We start from the raw sequence: 15921 nt of genomic DNA, 5'->3' as shown, positions 1-15921 counted from the left end.
TGTATTTGCCTTGTGTGTTATTACAGTATCTTTGTGTATTTTTGTTGTCCTATTGTGTATTTATTTCACAAACAATTCATGGTGTGTTTTTTTTTCTCATTTTTTTTCAGTCAGTGTGAATATTTTGTTGTCCACTTGTGTTGTTGTTTTGTGTTATGAGGACTTTTGTGTATTTTACGTATTGTTTTGGGTTTTTTGGAGGCATTTGTTTTTTTTTGCTTAATTTTGATACATTTTGTGCAGTTTTGTTTCCCTTTAGTGTATTTACTAGTTATTTTTGTCTTTGCCTCGTGTGTTATTGTAGTATCTTTGTGTTTATTTCTTTAGCTTTGTGTGTATGACTCATTCTGCATGTGTTTCAGTTGTTATTTGTGTTTTTGGAAGCATTTGTAATTTCTTTTTTGTATTTCTGCAGTCGTCCTGTGTTATTAGAGTAATTTTGTGTATTTTGTTGTTCTTTTGTGTATTTGTTTCTTTAATCTTTTTTGTTTTGTTTGTTTATCATCAGTTTTGGTGATTTTACTGTTCGTGTGTTGTGTGTGTGTAGTATTAAATCAGTTGTTATGGGTATGTAGGTGGTGTGTGGTGTGTAGGTAATATATTAATTTGTTATGGATGTGTGTGTGTGTCGTGTTAGTACTAAACCAGTTGTTACAGTATTGTGGTGTGTGTGTGTTAGTAAAATAAATTAATTGTTTATGTGTGTGTGTTGTATGTGTTTTAGTAATACACCAGATGTTGTTTACAGTATGTTGTGTGTGTGTGTTGTTGTGTTAGGAATAAAACAGTTGTTACGGTAGTGGTGTGTGTGTGTTAGTAATAAATTAATTGTTATGGTATGTGTGTGTGTGTGTTAGTAATAAATTAATTGTTATGGTATGTGTGTGTGTGTGTTAGTAATAATCAGTTTGTTCACGGTATGTGTGTGGTGTGTGTTCAGTACTACACTTAATTGTTATCGGTATGTGTGTGGTGTGTGTTCGTCCTCCCTTCTTGTTCTGGTCTGTGTGGTGTGTGTGTTCGTCCTCCCTTCCTTGTTCTGGTCTGTTGTGTGTGTGTGTGTGTCCCCCTTCCTTGTTCTGGTCTGTGTGTGTGTGTGTTCGTCCTCCCCCGTTGTTCCCGTCTGTGTGTGTGTGTTCGTCCTCCCTTCCTTGTTCTGGTCTGTGTGTGTGTGTTCGTCCTATCAGTTGTTACAGTATGTGTGTGTGTGGTGTGTGTGTGTGTGTTAGTCATATCCGTTTGTTCCGTATGTGTGTGTGTGTAGTTATCAGTTGTTCCCGTATGTGTGTGTGTGTGTGTGTGTGTGGTGTTCGTCCTCATTACTTGTTCTGGTCTGTGTTTGTGTTTGTGTGTGTGTGTGTGTGTTCGTCCTCCCTTCCTTGTTCCGGTCTGTGTGTGTGTGTGTGTGTGTGTGTGTTCGTCCTCCCCGTTTGTTACCGAGTCTGTGCTCTCCCTTCTCTCCTTCATGCCCCTGGCCCAAACACTTCTGGTAGCGACAGTACTGACATCGGTTCCTCTGGCGTTTGTCGATCACACAATCTTTGTTGTCCCGACACGTGTACGTCAGGTCTTTACGCACCGTACGTTTGAAGAATCCTTTACAGCCCTCGCAGCTGTACACGCCGTAGTGTTTACCTGACCACGAGAAAAACAGAAACTCAGTCATTAATCACATGGAAAACTGACAACATAGAGGGCCACACACGCACGAATTATACAAATAAAAGAAATAAATGTACTAAAGAACAACAAAAATACACAAAATTACTCCAAAGATGGATAAAATGCAAAAAAATGACAAAATGACAGAAAAAACTCACAAATCAACAACAAAAATAGTAACTAACAAACAAAAGTACAAAAATGAACAAAAACACTCAAAAAGTTCACAAGATGACTCATAAAACACACATAATGAAAACAAAGACAGACAAAACAAGCACTTAAAAACACAAAATAAAACACACATAATGCATAAGCAATTATGCCAATATGCACAATATTGCACAATATGTCAATAAAAGTATACAAAGCAACAACAAAAACACACATAAAATGCCAATAAAATTCATCAAATCAACACAAAAACACACAAAACAACAAGAACAATGCAGCAAGTTACTCCATAAATGCACAAATAGACAAAAATAATCTGAAACTGACAGAAAAATACACATCATGTCTCCAAAAACACACAAAATGAATACAAACTCACAAATTAACAACAAAAACACACTAGAAGATTCCAAAAATATAAAAAATGACTCTAAAGATGCACAAAACATTTGACAAAATGACATGAAAAACTTACTTAAACACACACATATACAAAATAACTCCAAAAACCTGCAAACTGCACAAAACGTCAACAAAAGTATACAAAGCAAAAATAAAAACACAAAAAAAATTCCAAAGACATATAAAACGCTAATAAAATGAATCAAATTAACAAAAAATACAGAAAGTTATTCCATAAACACATAAATAGTGTAAAGAAATACACAGAATGTCAACAAAAGTACAAAAATCAACAAAAACACACAAAAAGATTCACAAGTTGGCTCATAAAACACAAAATAAAAACAAAGACACACAAAACAACCACTTAAACACATCACTAAAAGACATACAAAAAAACTAAAAAATCAGCAATATCGACATAAAAACACACATAATGACTAAAAACTCACTAAACAACAACAAAAACACACAAGAGGCACAATAATGCCAAAACTTTGACAAAATGACATGAAAAATTCACAAAATAACAACACAAATCCAGAAAAACACACAAAATGTCAGCAAAAGTACAAAAATGTAAAACAAAAAAAACACAAAAATATTCACAAGATGACTCACAAAACACATGAAATGAAAACAATGACACACAAAACAACACTTTTAACACACAACTAAAAGACATATACAAAATAACTCAAATCAAACAAAATCTATGTAAAACACACAAAACAACAACAAAAATGCAGAAAGTTGCTCCTTAAACACAGAAATAGACAAAACAAATCTGAAAATAACATAAAATAATAACAAAAACACACATAATTAGTAAAAGCACACAAAAAGAGAACAAAGTAAGATAAACTCTTTGTTGTTTCCTTTGCTAATGCTCTGTTATGATTGGATATTATTCTAAAACTGACATGAATGATGATCATGTGACACGTTTGTGGCCCCGCCCCCTGTGATAACTCAGAGGTTCTGACTGGGTAACTTCCTTCCTTGTGATTGGACAATCAGACCCAGATGTGGAGAGGCTCCACCCACCTGAGGAGCGGTCTCCACAGATAGCACAGATGTGTTTGGTGAGGGACAGGGCGGTTCCTGAGGGCTGGGCCGGAACCTTCATCACCCCGTTCAGACCCAGAGGAGGTTTGATGTCCTCCGTACTGCTGACGGAGTTCATCGGAGAGTTCAGCTGGAACATCAACACACACAAACACACACAGCTACAGGTCACAGGGCAGCACACGATAAACACACAACAACACTTATCATCACACCGTGGGAACTAAACATTATATTAGAAAATGACATTTCAAAATCAACGATTGATTCCATCAAGTGTTCAAAGGAAAACTGTTGGTAAAGTTGATTTATAAGCACATTGCATACACGAGGCAATTCAAATATCATCATATGTATAGAAAAATGCAACATTTAGAAAAAAAAATCAAACAGTTTGAAATGAGTGACAGGAAGCATAAAATAGTCCTAAAGTGGTAGAAAAAGATGAAACAGTTGGTATGTAATGGCAAAATGTGGCAAACAATAGTGAAAAAGGACAGAAATGTGTAAGAGAAAGTGTCAAAATGTAGGAGAAAAAAAGAAATAAGTGGTATTTATTGGGCAAAATGTAGCATAATTAGATGAAAAGTGGCAAAAAATGGTTCAAGAAAGAGAAAAAATGGATGAAAAATTGATATTTATTAGTAAAAGGAGATAAATCTAAAAAGTGTGAAAAATATTAAAAAGGGGCCAAAATGGGACAAAGGAAGTTGCAAAATGGCAAAAGAAAAATAGGTAAAAAGGGGTTAAAAAGTTTCCCCCTTTTAAGGTTTTCTTGGGGAATAATTATTGTTCAATAAACAATTTTTCATGCTTTATTGTTTCCAGATAAAATTCCTGATTTCTCCCCAAAAATCACTTATTTTTAAAGCGTTTCCTCCAATAATAGAGTTTAAAAACAAATATAGAAACATCAGCTCTCAGATGAAGAAGTGATGGTGAAAATCATTCTGTTATATTTTAGGGACAAAATCCAATAAAGGAAGAGAAAAACCCAGTAGAGCAGATGAAGCTCAGTGGAAATGCTAACAAATGCTAACAGAAGCTAACAAAAGCTAACAAATGCTAACAGAAGCTAACAAAAGCTAACAAATGCTAACAGAAGCTAACAAAAGCGAACTACTGCAAATAAAAAGAAACGGCTCAATAAAGAGGCTGGATTTATTTTAGCAGCTCTTCAACTTCACTTGTTACAGGACATGAAAAAACATCCTATTGGAAGGAATTTAACATGAAACATTGAAAGAAAAATAAAACTCAATATTATTTACCATATATTATATATAATAGAATTTAGCAAATTATATTATATATCATATAAATAATAAAGTTTTTTTATTATTTTTTTTATTTAGTTTATTTTTATTATATATACAGTATATATCTCAATATCATTTTATTAGTGATTAAAACCAGGATTTACATCTTTAAGATGACTATAATAATAATAATAATAATAATAAACGTTCCTGGATAACAACAGTGGATATTATTCAGATGAATAAATAAATGTGATTATCACAGATTCATTTTGCTGACTTTATGGATGAGTTTATAGTGTGTTGTACATCCAGGTGTTTCTCACATAATCTATTCATATTATCTAATATGAACGCACTACATACTCACACTATTATTTTCTACGTTCATAGAGAATCAGAGGCTCTACGTTAGTGTGTGTTTTTCTACGTTCACACACACACACACACACACACACACACACACACACACACACACACACCACACACACACACACACACACACACACACACACACACACACACACACACACACACACACACACACATATTGAGGTCTTACCTCAGTTAAAGCCACAGAACAACAGTAACAGTTTCTAATAAAACATCTCTAAAGATTGTATTTTGAATCATTTCCTTTTCTTCCTCCCGTAGTGACAGAAGGATTAAAGTGTCTGAGAGCCTGAAATAGATCACATGACCCTTTGTTTCTTCACACTGACATGTTGCGTTGCCAGCTGTGCATGAAGTGGCAGCGTTTTGGGGAATCCGTCTCCACGCTGCCGCAGAGCGAGCTGGAGCGTTTCTGCAGGCTGACGCAGAGGCATGTGCTGTTATGTAACGTGTTGTGAAGGACATGGATCAGTACGTCCAGTACAACAGGGCCTCTGTCTGCTCTCTGGTGTCAGATTCTACATGTGGTCATATGTTCTCTAACGTCCTGAGACGTTCAAACATCAGCTCAGACCTAATCAATCTGATCAATCTGATCAATCTGATCAATCTGATCAATCTGACATGTTCACAGTTGTTTCTCCATCATAATAAATGTAGGTAAACTAAAACCTGGTGCATTGCACAACTCCACATAGCTTATGTAAATGTGTAAAAAGCTGGTTATGTAACGCTCAGTGAGTTTAAATCCACTTTAAAACTTTGGTTTTAAGGAGGAAAATAAGTTCTGCAGATCTTGTGTTTGTTGTTCTGTACATTAGATGCAGATTTTACGTAATTATGGAAAATGAGGAATTCAAAAAACTATCTTTTTATGTATTTATTTAACCCCAGTAGAGAGCAAACCTCTGCACTCTGTTCATGTAAATGATCATATCTGAAAAAATAAAACAGGTAAATTGTTCAAATAACTACTGGTTGTTCACAAAGGTCTTCTTTGTTCTTCTACATTTAGAAATACTTTGGATCAATGTGTTTACTGTGTGTTTATTTATTAAATAAAACAGATTTTTATATTTTCCTATTTATAACATCATTGCAACACCTTTAGCTAATGTTTGTGGTTTATTTATATGTCTAACCTTTTAGTTCAGGGGCCAAATACGGACACAGATTATTATCTGTAAAACAAGTAATTTCATCTTTCTTTTGTCATAATTTACACTTCCACTTTATAATATGCAGGATCTTAAATTTCCTTGATTTTGTAACCAATTTTTATGTAATTTTGGTGAAATTTGGGGGAATAATTTGAGGAAACTCATGAGGAATTCATGTATTTTGAGGTACTGAGATATTTACAATAAATGAGTTGGTGATTTACACAATGAGTCGTGTTTTCGCTGTCATTTGTATTTAGAAATTAAGTTTGTTTTAGGTTGTTAGGATTCTAGGGATATAAAGTATTTGAAGATAATCCAAAAAATGACATGAAAAAGAGCATTAATACACATTTATGTTCAGGTGAACCCTTCTTATTACAGTCCTCAGACCCTCATTCACATGCAGGTTATGGAACATTATAAAACATCTATAATATTATCTTTCAGTGGAAAATATTAGAGGAAATCTAATATAATTTATTCACCTTTATTTCAGGTGTTTGTTCTTATTGTTTCCATCTTTTCACTAGAATTACACATCATGCATTGAGGACGCTTTAAACACATGAATCGTCCTTTTAAATAATATGTTATGCTTTCATTTATTCACACAACTTTTATTCAGGAAATGTACTTTGATCTCCTGTAAATTTCCATAAAAGCACTAATCTAAATAAATGAAACCTTAGCATATTATTCAAAATTAATAATGAATTATAATGAGGAAGTCAAGGACACATCAAAGCAATCAGCAGATGCCTCTGAAGAAGACTGGCAGTTTGCACGTTTGTCATTTTCCAAGAGAGCTGATTGGTCAGGAGGCGGGGCTTTTATACACACTGATCATTTAAACAGAACTTAACCTGGTCCCGACCAGGCTAGCTGTTCAGCGTCGGTTACCATGGTGATTTAACCAGATACTAAGTTAACCAGCTTCACACTGAAGAAGTTAGTGCATTAAGAGGAAATCCAGCTTTAACAAAACAATAACAAATGCACACAAAATGACAGAAAAATATACGTTATGGTAATAAAAACACATAAACTCTTCCTGTATTAATGGATCATTAGTCAACGTAGCATTTGAGGCTCAAACTTTAATAGTTGCTAAAGAAAGCAGAACTATCAACTGTGCACACTTTGTATGTGTAAACACCACACAGTGTCTCCTTTTCACAAGTCACATACTTTTTATTCTGTCGCAAACATTTCTTTAAAAGGAAAGCTTTTTTCTGAAGCACAACTTGCACATCACCATAGCAACCTACTAGGATCAAACTGTAACAACATAATCCAAGGGCAACCAGGAATTTATTTTGCAAAGCTAAAAAGTCAAATTAAAAAAAAAAAAAACATGTCATGAAAGTGAAAAAAATGTGCAGAAAAAGCATTGAAATGTGATGTAGAAGTGTCAGAAATGGGAAAAATGTAGCAAAAATGCATTAAAAAGAACAAAAATATGGTAATAAAAAGTGATGAAAATAATATGGTGAGTTTGGTGGAGTTTAGAAAATATTCATAGTTTCTTGACGGCACCTGGTGACCCCCTCCTAGTGTTTGACGACCCTAAATGGAGCCCTGAGTCTGACCCCAAGGTTGAGGTTACAATGTCACAAAATACATTGAATCTAGCTGAGTGTGCTACTGTATGTGAAGAAAAGCATAAAAATGCTAATAATTTCAAAAAGCATCAGCCAGTGGAGTTTATTGTTGCTATGAATTATATTTCCTATATGTTTAGTCATAGAATACATCCAGTTAACTGATGTAACGGTAAATAAAAAGCACTGAGAGCAGATGTAAACTCCTGTAGAGAACCATCAGTATGCTACAGCTAACACGCTACGCTGAATCACAAAGACAGGAGTCGTCCCTGGAGTGAACGCTGGACTAAAGGAGAAGCAGAGCTTATAGAGATCTATTCACAGTCTGATCATGAAGACACTTCAAAAGAAACGGAAAATACAAGCACGTCACGTCTCAATGAGACTGGAGTGGAAACACTTGCTTTTCACTTCAAGGGCACTTTGTGTTAGAGACGCACAAACTTATCTACACACTTTGTGTTAGAGACGCACAAACTTATCAACTCTAATTTACAACTTTTAACCAATTTCTGTAGTTTTTAAAATCCCATTTCACCTCCTTTTCCACCATTTTTGGTCACTTTGAACCATTTTATTAGTGATTAAAACCATGATTTCCATCTTTAAGATGATTATAATAATAATAATAAACGTTCCTGGATAACAGTGGATATTATTCAGATGAATAAATAAATGTGGTTATCACAGATTCATAGAACAATAGACCATCATTTTACTGACTTTAGAATCACTGCTTTAAGGCCTGAATGTAAACAGTAGAAGGAAGTGTGTGTGTGTGTGTGTGTGTGTGTGTGTGTGTGTGTGTGTGTGCGTGTGTGTGTGTGTGTGTGTGTAAACACACATGTTGTTGACAGCAGCTCCTCTGAAGGGGAGGACATTGATCATCACCTATTGATAACCTACAGCTTCTCCTTTCACCTCTGACACCATTAAACATCACTTCCTCCACAAAACAAAAGTTATCTCTGGAGTCACTGTGTGTGTGTGTGTGTGTGTGTGTGTGTGTGTGTGTGTGTGTGTGTGTCAGCCCAGGCCACCGGACAGCAGAATCCATGGGGCAATGCCCCCCACTGGCGCGTGAGCGACCGGCGGCCTCCACCATGGGAAGGAGGCACCCCGGACCCCACCACCGGCCCACAGATAGCAGGACAGACCTACCTGGCAGCAGCCAGCAACCTCAACCATCAGAACAGCTAGCACCGCCCCCCAGGAAACAGCATCATCCCAAAGCGCCAAGCAACCCCGCCCCAACCCCAACGGTGCAAATGCCAGCAACCCCCCAGAGCACCCACCCCCCGCGCCAGCACACCGCAAGGGAAGAGGCACCCCCACGCCCCGCCAGACCGACACCGCCCAGAGAGACCCCGCGAAGAGAGCCAGCAGCAACACCCCCCACGCCCCCCTGAAACCCACCGCCCCGCCACGCCGACCACACCATCCTGATGTATTTGTACTCTACACGGTGGTCCAGCCATCAACACAGGGGCCGGGCCCCCACCCGACAGGCCCACGTGTGTGTTTAGTGAAAGTATGAGGTGCAATTAAAAGAAAGGGGATGGAGGGGTGCTCCCCGTCCAACCTTTGTGTACATATGTGTATGTGGTGCAATAGCCCCAGAGGGTGGAGGTGGTGGTCGTGCCCTCCGGGGGGTGGTGTGTTGAGGTGTTATTAAAATTGGAAGGATTGGTTGATTAGGAGAGAAGCCCGTGCATGCAGCACAGGTCCGCACGGCGCCTCCACAGGGAGGTGTCCCAGGACCCCCCCAAAGAGAGAGGACGCCATCTACCGCCCAAACAGGGCCCCTTCGCCAGCCACGGACCAATAAGCAGGCGAACCCAGCACCCCCAGCCAGGCACCGTCACCCCACACCAATGTCGCCCCCCCCCACGGAGGCCACCCCCAATCACCCACGCGCTGACACAAGACAAGGCAGCGTGGCGCCACACCAAACTGCGGCCAGTCCCCGGGCAGACGGCATGACAGCGTGCCCAGAGACGCCAAACCCAAAGACCCACCCAAACCCTTACCCAGCCAGCAGACAAACCACTCCCAACGTGGGTCTGTCAGGCCAAGAGCCACAGGCCACGCCCCCACACACCCACCGAGCAGGCCCCAGCACAGACGAGGCCCCCATAGCATCATTTTGTTTTTTTAAATTGATTTTTTATTAACATTAACATTGTGAAACTATGTGACAGAAGCTGTTTCCATCACAGTTTGTTAAAAAACAGACCAACTATATTTTGGATAATTTCCACAGATTTTAATGCGTGAAAATGAGTAATTTCAACATTATTGTGCCCTAGTTTGCACTTCGACATATACATAAAATACTAAATATGTAAAAATATCCAACCAATAGGTGACAGACATCAATCCCAACAGTCTTCACTTGAAATTTTCTAGATTTTGTGGCCAATTTCTATTTCATTGAAGGAAATATTATGTCGTAATTTGAGGAAAACTGGAGGATTTTGTAAGAATTTTGAGTTTTTTCAACCGTTTAACATTAAAATGACTTCAATCATGTGATTTAAGCACCAGGAGTGTTGATGTTCTGAACTGGATGATATTTAAACTTCTTATACAGAATGTATCAGTGCTTATAAGTGTGTTATTTTATAAAATAGAAGAAGCTGCAGTGAGCTGATGAAAACCCTGGGGTTTTCCACCCAGTGGAGAGAGTTTAGGAGAAACAGACATTATTCCCGACAGCTCGGAGCTTTTCCAACACAGACCCCCTGCTGTGACACGACGGATACAATGAATCAGTCTCTGAAGGCTCCGCTGTGTGTTTTCACTCCAACTTTTGTTACAGCGAAATTAAAGGTTTGAAGACGGGTGAAAGCTCTGAGACTGGAGTGGAACATCTTCTACTGGTTTTAAGGCAGAGACAGTGTTTGCATCTGAGTCGGACAGGAAGTGAGTGTAAGCACAAGACAAGACAGGAAGTAGTACATCCTTTTAAAATGAGTCTTGATTACGAGAATACTGTTTTTTTGTGAGTTAAAATGAACATCTGTCTACAGTAAGCACACAGAATGACAACAAATATACACAAAAAACAGCAAAAATACATGAAAAAATAACAAATATACACAAAAAACAGCAAAATACATAAAAAAACAACAAATATACACAAAAAACAGCAAATATACATAAAAAACAACAAATATACACAAAAAACAGCAAAATACATAAAAAAACAACAAATATACACAAAAAACAGCAAATATACATAAAAAAACAACAAATATACACAAAAAACAGCAAATATACATAAAAAAACAACAAATATACACAAAAAACAGCAAATATACATAAAAAAACAACAAATATACACAAAAAACAGCAAATATACATAAAAAAACAGCAAAAATACACAAAACATTTATTAAAACTCAAAATAGAGAAAAATATACATGCCAACAACAAAGTTTAAAAAACAACAAAAGTGTATTTTATGTTTTTTTGGGGTAATTTTGATCAGTTTAGATGTCTTTTGTGGTTTTTTTTGTTGTTGTCCCTTTATGTATTGTTTTGTCATTTTGTGTATTTTTGAAGTAATTTCTGCACAAAATTAGGCCGAGGGTGCATGTGGCCCCCGGGAACGATTTAATCTTATTCCATATAACACAGAAAAGATCATAGTCTGATTGTATAATCTTTTAAAAGGTTTTTTGGAGTCATTTTTTGAGTATTTCTGCAGTATTTTTGTGTCATTTTATGTGTTCTATTTTGAAAATAAACGTGCACCTCCAACGCTGTGAGTTCACCATCACAAACATGTTAAATAATATTGTTATTAGGGCTGTAAATCACCACTTTCATCACGATACCATAATATCGATTCTTTGCTTGACGGTACGATATTTACCAACGCTACCATTCCATTTAGATTCAATATGATTTATTTAAGATCATCTTTAATTATTTAACACATTTAGTTCCAAATATCTGTGCAATGTTTCACCCAAAATGTCGATCGATGTTTCGACTTTCCATTGATTTGATTGGATCATTGCTCAACCAATCAGTATATTGATCAAGATCGATGGAACATCACACACTGTAAACCCAAACCTTGAAAGTAATTAAATAGACGAAGTAGTTTATAGTCAAAGTTATAGAAACATTTTTACTCACTTAATCATGTGAAGTTGGTGGAACATGTTCTTCCTTTTTTTGAGTAACTTTAAAGTAAATGGAACTATATTTGTTTATAAGTAAACATACCTTAAAAACACAACTTAATAGGATTAATTAATTACATGCTACAAATGATAAAGTCCTATTGTTTCAAATAAGGATTATTTAAAAATAAACGTCATTCATATAGTACTTTAATTTAACTGTTACTAAAAAGTACAAGTTGTTATTCATCCAACATTTGATTTTTAAGTTAATCAACAAAAAAAAAAATTAAGGTAATTGATTGCCTTCATTTTTTAAGTTCTGGTAACTTATTAGGGTTTACAGTGTATTGGTAATTATAAAATACAGTATATATATATGATATTTATTTTTTTCAATTAGTTATAGTTTGTCACCAAAAAAATTTTAGTCAACAAAGTTCACACTGCTCCACCTCCCACAATGCAATGCATCAAACTTTTCCCACGATGACAATCAGAAAATGAAATCAAAGTGTTCAGCGATAATTTAGTAAAAAAAAAAAAAGACCTTTATTTATTTTATTTTTTTAAATCTGTCTTTATCTGATAAAAATGTTTGATTTCCAGGTGTTACATTTCAGAAGAGGACATTATTAGAATCATAGATGGATGTGAGAACATTCACCTCCTTCTCAGAGATGGTTCAGTGGGAAAAACCAAAGTGTTCTGAGCAGATAAAATATCTGGGACTTGATCATCCTGACATGTTCCCACCACACACAACTCTGAGCTTTGTCAGTGGAAATGTAAACTACGTTCTGGTCCTTCTCTCTATAATCCCGTCCAGATGTTTTCTAACCTGTGGTGTGTGTGATGGAGAGAGGACGGCCAGCGATGCCAGGAAGTTAAAACCCTTCAGACACCACCGCTGATTCTGGTTCTGATTCTGTGACCAAAGAACCACAAACCAGAAACCAGAGAGAAGTTCTTTAAATCTCTCCTTTCACAGAAAACAAACGTCCGTTCTTTCACGTGAAACCACAGAGAAAAAGAGACGGGACGTGTTCGGTGTCACTGCAGACTTTAGATGATATTTACTGACAGTCAAACTTTTCTCATTTAGGACAAAAAACACTGAAACACTGTGACCAACACAAAGGATCATAGAGAACACATCTAGACAGTACGTTGACTTCATCTACTGTACATTTATCTATAGTTAACGATGAGTAACGTTAGCCGTGTTCTCTCATATTTCAAATATAATAAAGCTGACAGCACACAGACACCAGCTGGTCAGTTCAAGGGATTTTCAACCTTGGGGTCGTGACCCCATGACGGGTCACCTGGAATTTTAAATGGGGTCACCTGAAATATCTAGTAATTGATAAAAGTGATTATTCATTTTTCAAAATAAAACAACACACAACCTTAAGTTGAAATGATTTGTGGCAAACTTTTTAGAATAAGTGTGTTTTTGTTGTTGTTCATTGTATTTTTTATATATATTATAATTTTTTTGAGTAATTTTGTGCATTTATCTGTCATTTTGTGCAGTCGTGTTGTCATCTTCTGTATTTCTCTTGTCTTTTGGTGTATTTTCTGTTCATTTTGTGTATTTTGTTGATCTTATACGGTACATTTTCATTGTTATTTTTTGTATTTTGGTTTTTTCTATATTTTTCTGTTTTGTTTTGCGGTCATCTTGTGGAGTATTCTTGCTGTCCTGTTATCTCTTTTTCTGTCATTTGATTTATTTTTGGAGTCAATTAGTGTATTTTTCTTATCTTTTGTGTATTTTTTCATCCTTTAAACTTTCATTGTCATTTTGTGTATTTTTGTTGTGTTTTTTGTGGCCATCTTGTGTGTTTTTGGAGTAATATTGATTATTATATTTGTCTTTTGTGTATTCTTGTATTCTAATTTTATGTATTTTTTTGGAGTCATTTTGTGTATTTCTTTTGCTGTGCCGCTCATTACCAAAGTCTGATAAAATAAAAAATGATCGTGTCTCTAAATCACATTTTATAAAATCTCTCTATATATATATCGCTGTGACCTAATGACATAAACATATGAGTACATGTCAAAAAGTAATGAGTTTGTAGAATAACACACCTGAAGGAGTTTATTTAGGAGTCCAGGTGTGATGATGACACATGCCTCTGGTTATGCTAGCAGCTAGCTGCTCTTTTACACTCCCCATCAGACCCTCGTTCCACCTGGTTCTGAGGATTTAAACTGGTGCTAAACGTTCTAAACAGTGTCGTAATCTGAAACACAAGCTGAAAAGCGTCTGTAATTACAGAGCTGTGATATTAAAAGTGTCAGCGGCACAAAGAGGAACAGCTGTTGGTTTCTGACGCTCTGTCCAGGAAAACGTTTTAGACGAACGTTAAAATGACCCACAACTGTTTTTACAAGTTTGGCCTCAAACCTTCTAAATGTCCTAATGCACCATATTCATTTCTCTATATTTAAAAACAGGACTATTTTACAGTTTCAGAGCCTGTGTTCCTCCATCTTGAAATCATGTGATTGATGATGTCACATGGCCCCACTGCCTGGACTCAAACATATCGTCCAACGTAGCTAACGTAAACGTTAAGAACCAAAGAACGAGACGAACGCTTGTGTCTCTTTGTCAAAGATCTAATCCACTTTACTCCATTACATGTGGGACAATAGTGTTAAGAAAGCTGTCATTAGCAGAACAATGGTGGTGGGGGTGTGAGCTGCTGACGTACTAAACACAATTATCAACACACACACACACACACACACACACACACACACACACACACACACACACACACACACACACACACACACACACACACACACACACACACACACACACACACACACACACAAGGACGAGCTGTGCACAATTTCAATTTTAGATATAGAAGGAAATCTGGGCCATTGAGCGCTTTGATGTCTTAATTGTCTGTGTGTGTGTGTGTGTGTGTGTGTGTGTGTGTGTGTGTGTGTGTGTGTGTGTGTGTGTGTGTGTGTGTGTCTGTGTGTCTGTGTGTGTGTGTGTGTGTGTGTGTGTGTGTGTGTGTGATACTTAATCCCAATGAAACTGAGGCTTATTAATGAAAGAAACCGAGACTGAAGAAAGAAAGTGATGATGATGATGATGATGATGATGATGATGATGATGATGATGATGATGATGATGATGATGATGATGAAGAGAAGAAGACGAGTGAAAAGAAGGAGAGATTTAGTGGAACGTTGTGACAGACAGTCCTCAGATGAAGAGGGAGGGGCTGTGAAATCACTACTGAATAGTTCTAGATTAACTCCCCCCCCCCACAGGGTCAGAGGGAGTGTGTGTGTGTGTGTGTGTGTGTGTGTGTGTGTGTGTGTGTGTGTGTGTGTGATGACTACACACTGTGATAAATGAACTCATTAGTAAATGTGAACATGTTTTTACATCATGTTGCTGCTGCGTCTGTTTCAATAACTTTCAGTCCCTTTTTTTTGGGAAAAGCGAATTTAAATGATGACTACAAAATACGAGCACAGCCTCTGATTTTCTGTGATCGCGGAAAAAGGATGAGAAACAGAATTCACGTTCTGAAACGGAGGAAGAATTCAACCTGATTTATTTATGTATTTATTTTTCTGCCTCACATGCATGTTATTACATATTTACACACTATGTTTCCAGCAGTAAAGTGAGATAAATGGACTAATATGTAGAATATTCCCATCAAAAATCTCACGCTTTTCCCTGGTAAACGAGTTGCTAAGCGTTAGCAGTGTGGCTAGAGATCTTGTAAATGGATAATTTGGCTTATATGACATATTTGGATTATCATGTTGTTAAAAACACTAAAACAGCTGCTGACGAAGAAGCATTAACATCTGCATTTACAGAATTCAGCTCTGCACATCCTGCAAGACCACACTCAGGGTTTATTATTTCTTATTTGTATCTGATTGAACTGAAAAACATGAAATTCACTTCCTAAAATGGATATGACAATAATTCAATTTCTAAAATAATAATAATAATAATAATAATAATAATAATAATAATAATAATAATAATAATAATAATAAT

At 36.5% G+C, this 15921-nt stretch overlaps 1 protein-coding gene across 1 annotated transcript in view; it reads right to left on the bottom strand.

The window, feature by feature from the left end:
- The window catches only part of rxraa (retinoid X receptor, alpha a), a 103418-nt gene that overhangs the window by 19027 nt on the left and 68470 nt on the right, over positions 1-15921 (bottom strand). The window contains exons 4-5 of the mRNA XM_028462279.1: positions 3286-3436; positions 1438-1635 (exon numbers count right to left, since the gene is read on the bottom strand). Coding sequence (XP_028318080.1) covers positions 1438-1635; positions 3286-3436 — 349 coding nt within the window. The remainder of the gene's footprint in view (positions 1-1437; positions 1636-3285; positions 3437-15921) is intronic.

The sequence above is a fragment of the Gouania willdenowi genome, chromosome 12, assembly GCF_900634775.1.
Source record: "Gouania willdenowi chromosome 12, fGouWil2.1, whole genome shotgun sequence".
Classification (NCBI taxonomy): Eukaryota; Metazoa; Chordata; class Actinopteri; order Blenniiformes; family Gobiesocidae; genus Gouania; species Gouania willdenowi.
Note: the sequence above shows the minus strand (reverse complement) of the source record. Positions and strands in the feature narration are given on the sequence as shown.